The following is a 7,161-nucleotide window of genomic DNA, read 5'->3' on the forward strand; positions in this document are numbered from 1 at the left end:
CAAAAGTTGTTTTTTAAAACAGTTTCAGTTTAAAAAAAAAGACTTAAGTATTAAAGGTGTGTAATAATATAATCCTGTGTGTTAGTAAAATATCTCCTGAACCACAAGATGGTTTTGAAATGGATTTGCTGAGAGTCATCCTCAGGGTTTGAGCCAAACGTGACGTCATCAAATTAAGATCTTTGGACTTTATTAGGTTTTAATGGTTCAGGTTTAGGTTAAGGTTCTGGTCCAGGTTCAGGTTCTGGTGTACATGCTCACCCGCCCCCTCACACTGATTGACGGGCAGAGTCCGGCTAGATCCACGCAGATCAGTCAGGGGTTCTGACGGGTCCAAAGTGGTCTTGGATCGGGTTTCAGGTCCATCTGGGACCCCGGACTCTCCCGGTCCGTCCCTGCCTGCAGTGAGGAGGTTCTGAGATGGAATGCTTCCCGCTCTGTCTGCAGACAGAAGCTCCATCAGCTCAAAGGAATGCAGAAAATCTGTAAAAGTTTCCGACTCCGTGTCTGAGTGGGTTCTCAGGTTCAGGTTCTGGGTCGGCCCCCCTCCTCCTCCCCCCCGTTAAGTAGCACATCGTGTGGAGATTCTTCCCACTTGGAAACAGGCTCACAGACCCAGAACTCCCCGAGTCCTGGACCGGACCACCTCAGTCTCCTTCCCTCAGACTCGGAGGATCCATCTTCTCCTGGTTTCGAGCCGAACCGAGCCGGTTCCGACAGTTTCCTTCAAAGGTCAGTGTGAGCTTTCGTCAGTCCGGATCAGAACTTTCTGATGTTTCTGGATCTTTAGTTTCGTCTTTGCTCAGTGTTCCAGGCTGACTCTCTGGCACCGGTGCGTAATTACGCACGGAGCTGTTTGGAGACGGTTAGTTTGCTTCAGAGGAAAAAAAAAAGATTGTAGCTCTTCATCAGAACAAAGTCAGAGCTCAGATTTCAAAAACAAAGTTAATTAATTGATTAGTTAATTTATTTAAAATAGAAAACCTGTTGGAATGACTTCGTGTTTGAAGGGTTGAGATTGTTTTTGTTTTGACGATCACCTGACCTCTGACCTCTCCATCACAGCTTTGATGAAGAGGAGCTGAAGATGAAGACTAGGCTGTCTCTGGCGGCGGCGCTCCTGGCGCTGCTGCTGACCTCCTCTCAGGCCCAGGAACAAGGTAAAGTTGCTTCTCCTCCTCCTCCTCTCCTCCTCTCCTCCTCCTCCTCCTTCATCTGCAGCTCCTGTCTCTTCTTCTCTAAATGTAAAAGTGTTTGAATAAAAGAATGTGAAAGAAAGCTGTTGTTGTGAGGTGATTTATCATCTGAAGCTTTTCTCTCCAGATGGTTTCTGTGAATCAGCTTCAGACCTCAGAGACACCATAAATCTGCTGAGTGGTTCTGATGGGTTCAGAACCTCATTTCTGCAGGTCCACAGTCTGCTCACTGATCCGTCTTTATTCTTTCTACAGGTTTTAGAGGCCAGGAGGAGAAAAAGCTTAATATTCATCTTTTTATCTTTTAGGAGAGCCAAAATATTTGGTTCTGATCCGATACAGAGCCAACACGGGTCCAGAACCACCGCCATTGACCCGACTCTTTCAACTTGTTTCAGGTTTTATCATCGAGACCATAAATCTGATCAGAACGTCAGGACAACAGAACATTAGCTAAAGAGGAGCCAAACAGGAGCTAAAAGGAGCTGAACATTAGCTAAAAGAAGAGAATATTAGCTAAAAAAGCTAAAAGAAGCGGAAAATTAGCTAAAGCGGAGCCAAACGGGAGCTAAAAGGAGCAGACGATTAGTTAAAAAGGAGCCAAACAGGAGCTAAAAGTAGCTGAACATTAGCTAACAGAGGAGAGCATTACCTAAAAAATCTTAAAGAAGCAGAACATTAGCTAAAGAGGAGCCAAACGGGAGCTAAAAGGAGCAGAACATTAGCTAAAAGAAGAGAACATTAGCAAAAACAGCTAAAAGAAGCAGAAGATTAGCTAAAAGGGCTAAAAGGAGCAGAACACAAGCTAAAAGGGAGTACAACAAGAGCTAAAAGGAGCATAATATTAGCTTAGAAAGTATTTGATTAGCAAATAGAGGAGCACATTAACTAAAACAGCTAAAAGAAGCCTAACATTAGCTAAAGAGGAGCCAAACAGGAGCTAAAAGGAGCAGAACCTTAGCTAAAAGAAAGAACATTAGCTAAAAAAGCTAAAAGAAGCAGAATATTAGCTAAAAGAAGACAACATCAGCTAACGGAAGAAAACATTAGTTTAAAAAGCTAAAAGAAGCAGATCATTAGATAAGACGAGCCAAACAGGAACTAAAAGGAGTTGAACATTAGCTAAAAGAAGAGAACATTAGCTAAAAAGCTAAAAGAAGCACAACATAAGCTAAAAGAGAAATCAAATAGGAGGTAAAAGGAGCAGCACTTTAGCTAAAGAGGAGCCAAATAAGAGCTAAAAGGAGCAGAACATTAGCTAACAGAGGAGAGCATTAGCTAAAGAGGAGCCAAATAGGAGCTAAAAGGAGCAGCACTTTAGCTAAAGAGGAGCCAAATAGGAGCTAAGATGAGCAGAACGTTAGCTAAAAGGGCCAGAACATTAGCTAAAAGAAGAGAACATTAGCTAAAAAGTTAAAAGAAGCAGAACATTAGCTAAAAGGGAGCTAAATGGAGNTTAGCTAAAAGGGCCAGAACATTAGCTAAAAGAAGAGAACATTAGCTAAAAAGTTAAAAGAAGCAGAACATTAGCTAAAAGGGAGCTAAATGGAGCAGAACATTAGCTAAAGASGAGCCAAACAGGATCTAAAAGGAGCTGAWCRTTAGCCAAAAGAAGAGAACATTAGCTAAAAAAGCTAAAAGAAGCAGAACATTAGCTAAAAGAGAAGCCAAACAGGAGCTAAAAGGAGCAGCACTTTAGCTAAAGAGGAACCAATAAGAGCTAAAAAAGCAGAACATAGCTAACAGAGGAGAGCATTAGCTAAAAAAAGCTAAAAGAAACAGAACATTAGCTAAAGAGGAGACAAACAGGAGCTAAGATGATCAGAACATTAGCTAAAAGAAGAGAACATTAGCTAAAAAAGCTAAAAGAAGCAGATCATTAGCTGAAAAGAGCTAAAATGAGCAGAAAATTAGCTAAAAAAGAACACTAGCTAAAAAACTAAAATAAGCAGAACATTAGTTAACAGATGAGAACATTAGAGCTAAAAGGAGCAGAACATTAGCTAAAAGGAACAGGACATGAGCTAAAAGGAACAGAACACAAGTTAAAAAGAACAGAACATTATCTAAAAGAGCTAAACGGAACAGAACATTAGCTAAAAAGAACAGAACAAGAGCTAAAAGTAGCTAAATGCTAACTAAAAGTGATTTTTAGCTAGAAGCAAATGTTTTTTTTTTTTGTTAATGCTAAGGTTTTTTATTATTATAAATCCAAAAATACAATATGTAGCAAAAATGATATCTAAAAGTAGCTAAAGGCTTGAAAAGCAGATTTAGCTTTGACAGAAATATTCTGTCAGAGATACAAACTAAAATAATGATTTAAATATCGGAACCCCTGGTCCCCTGACCCAAGACTTCCTGTCCTCCTGTGACCCTCCTGGTTTTCAGGTGGGGGGTCAAGGGGGTCAGGACTTCATGACATCACTTTTTTCCTCCGGTTTTGGTCAAAGTTGGAGTCCCAAACAGTGTGAAGACAACAGGACATTCTGTCCCCTTCAAGAGGACAGCTGTGAGACGTGGACGCTGTGTGTTTGTCTCTGAAGTGAGACCTGCAGTTTTTGTTTTAGTTTTTGGGACCGGTTCAGTTCAGACACATTTGGAAACAGGATCAGGAGCCACAAGTCCTTGAACTGAGGTTGGTGGCCTCTCTAGTTCTGCCGTCCTGCAATCTTCCTGGTCAAGCCTGGACCAGGTCTCTGGACCTGGATCTCGGCTTTACGACAATATTTTACAGTGATACTCTTCACTTAAACTGGTTGGAGGTCTAACATAATCTGGAGCTAGATTATCCTGGATTATTCTGTCAGGAACATGCAGAACTTTCAGGTTAGGTTCTACAGAAACAGATAATTTGATCGAATTAACAACATGATGAGTTCAGGAGTTTTTTGTACGATTTGATCTATAAATAATATATTTAAACACAAATATATTTAAATAAATATGTTTAAAACCATGATTTAGTTTCTGATGTAAAAACAAATTTTTCTAAAACGTTCTAAAAATGAAGCTAAACTTTGGTTCAGATTCATTTTTATTTGGGATAAAAGAGCTATTCAGATTAAATGTTATTAGGGATTATAGACATGTTCAGAATAAATGTTTTTTTATGATTGTAGACATGTTCAGAACAAATGCTATTAGGGATTGTTGACATGTTCAGAATAAGTGTTATTAGGGATTATAGACATGTTCTGATTAAATTTTATTTGGGATAAAGGAGATTCAGATTAAATGTTATTAGGGATTATAGACATGTTCAGATTAAATGTTTTTATGATTGTAGACATATTCAGATTAAGTGTTATTAGGGATTATAGACATGTTCAAGTTTAATCTTATTAGAGATTATAGACATGATAATATTAAATGTGATTTGAGATTATAGACATGTTCAGATTAAATGTTATTAGGTATTATAGACATGATCAGATTAAACATTATTTGAGATTATAAACATGTTCGTATTAAATGTGTTTTGATACTATAGACATGTTCAGATTAATAATTATTTGAGGTTATAGACATGTTCAAATTAAATGTTATTTGGGATTCTAAACATGATCAGATTCAATTTTATTTGAGATTATAGACATGATTAGATTAAATGTTATTTGAGATTATAAACAGGTTCACATTAAATGCGATGTGAGATTATAAACATGATCAGATTAAGTGCTGAAATTAAAAACATGTTCAGATTAAACGTTATTTGACATGATCATCTTAAATGTTGTTTGAGGTTATAAACATGTTCAGATTAAATATTATTAGGGATTATAGACATGTTTTCATTACTAGTTATTTCAGATTACAGACATATTCAGATTAAATGTGATTTGAGATTATACACATGTTAGTATTAATAGTTATTTGAGATTATATACATGTTCAGATTTAATGTGATTCAAGATTATAGACATGTTCAGATTAAATGTGATTTGAGATCATAGACGTTCAGATTAATAGTTATTTGAGATTATATACATGTTCAGATTAAATGTGATTCAAGATTTTAGACATGTTCAGATTAAATGTTATTCGAGATTGCAGACATGTTTAGATTTAATGTTTTGTAGGATTATAAACACAATCAGATTAAATGTTATTAGGGATTATAGACATATTCAGATTAAATGCTATTTGAGATTAGAGACATGATCAGATTAATTGTTTTTAGGGATTATAGACATGCTCAGATTAAATGTTATTTGAGATTATAGACATGATCAGATTAAATGTTATTTGAGATTATAGACATGATCAGATTAAATGTTATTTGAGATTATANCAGATTAAATGTTATTTGAGATTATAGACATGATCAGATTAAATGTTATTTGAGATTATAGACATGATCAGATTAAATGTTATTTGAGATTATAGGCATGTTCAGATTAAGTGTTTTGTAGGATTTTAGACAATCATATTAAATGGTATTAGGGTTTATAGACTTTTTCAGCTTAAATGCTATTTGAGATTTAGACATTATCAGATTAATTGTTTTTAGGGATTATAGAAATATTCAGATTAAATGTTTTGTAGGATTTTAGACAATCACATTAAATGTTATTAGGGATTATAGAAATGTTCAGATTAAATATTAGGGATTATAGAAAGGATCTTGTCATTTCTGCACCCCAACCTGAAGAATATCACCTGAAAATATTTCAGAATAATAATCTGTGGTCCCAGGTGTACATGGGGCCCTTTTGTCCCAGTTGTTGAAACCAACTGTCCATGTACACGTGCATGTACACGTGCATGTCCTGCACGTGGGCGATCACAGATCAGCTGCTGGCCACTGCTTCTCAAACCACCATAGGAAGGTCCTGGTTTCAGAAGTTCTGGTGCAGGGCTTCAGGTCCATCCTGACAGAAAAGATGTACCCAGGTCTGCACAGACCTGGAGTACTCTTTTATGAGGTTTGCAATGGAGACGACTAACGTGCTCAGTCAGATCCAACATCCATTGTATAATCAATAAAATCCTTTGTTTGTTTTATTTTTAGTCAATTCAACCATCTGAGTTGGATTGAGGTCATGGACCTCCTCTGGTCCATGTTCAGGACCACAAACAGAACTTTTGGTTTTAAACATAAAAAACATTCAGTTGAATTAACTCTTTTTATTGATTCAGGAATCACAAAATCCATCAAAGCTGACAAGGTGATGAGCTAAAGTTCAGCTGTGGTTTGGAGAAAACCTGTAAACATTCAAGTTTATTTACTTGATCACAGCTGGTAGAGAAGATTCTAAAGTCACCAGATGGGCCAGTTCTGGTGCTGTGGGTTTATTGTTCCTCATGAGACGCTAAAGGTTCTGGAACTGTTGAAACATGGCTGCAAGAGAAGAGCTGCTGGACCACAGCAAGAAGGATCTGATTCACTACGGGAAGGTTCTGGTCCACTACAAGAAGGTTTTGGTCCACAAGAAAGTTATGGTTGACAACAAGAAGATTCTGGTCCACAACAAGAAGGCTCTGGTCCACTACAAAAAGGTTTTGGTCCATTAAAAAAGGTTCTGGTCCACCAATAGAAGGTTCTGGTCAACAACAAGAAGGTTCTGGTCCACTACAAGAAGGCTCTGGCCCACTACAGGAAGATTCTGGTCCACTACAAGAAGGTTTTGGTCGACAACAAGAAGGTTCAGGTCCACCACAAGAAGGTTCTGGTCCACTACAGGAAGATTCTGGTCCACTACAAGAAGGTTTTGGTCGACAACAAGAAGGTTCTGGTCCACTACAAGAAGGCTCTGGYCCACTACAGGAAGATTCTGGTCCACTACAAGAAGGTTTTGGTCAACAACAAGAAGGTTCAGGTCCACCACAAGAAGGTTCTGGTCCAATAGCCAGTCTGATAGCCAGTGCTTCGGGAAGTAGGCCTATTCCTCACCATCAGGAATATCTTCTCTTCCTGTTGTGGTCAAAAATATGTGAAATAAAAATAAAGTTACATATATAT

General features: G+C 37.6%; 1 protein-coding gene across 1 annotated transcript in view; it reads left to right on the forward strand.

The window, feature by feature from the left end:
- The first annotated feature begins 253 nt into the window (after positions 1-253).
- Positions 254-7,161, forward strand: part of col12a1b (collagen, type XII, alpha 1b) — a 105,433-nt gene continuing 98,525 nt past the window's right edge. The window contains exons 1-2 of the mRNA XM_014017903.1: positions 254-732; positions 1,066-1,160. Coding sequence (XP_013873357.1) covers positions 1,088-1,160 — 73 coding nt within the window. The 5' untranslated portion in view covers positions 254-732; positions 1,066-1,087. The remainder of the gene's footprint in view (positions 733-1,065; positions 1,161-7,161) is intronic.

This window comes from Austrofundulus limnaeus, unplaced genomic scaffold (genome assembly GCF_001266775.1).
Source record: "Austrofundulus limnaeus strain Quisiro unplaced genomic scaffold, Austrofundulus_limnaeus-1.0 Scaffold179, whole genome shotgun sequence".
NCBI classification, from domain to species: Eukaryota; Metazoa; Chordata; class Actinopteri; order Cyprinodontiformes; family Rivulidae; genus Austrofundulus; species Austrofundulus limnaeus.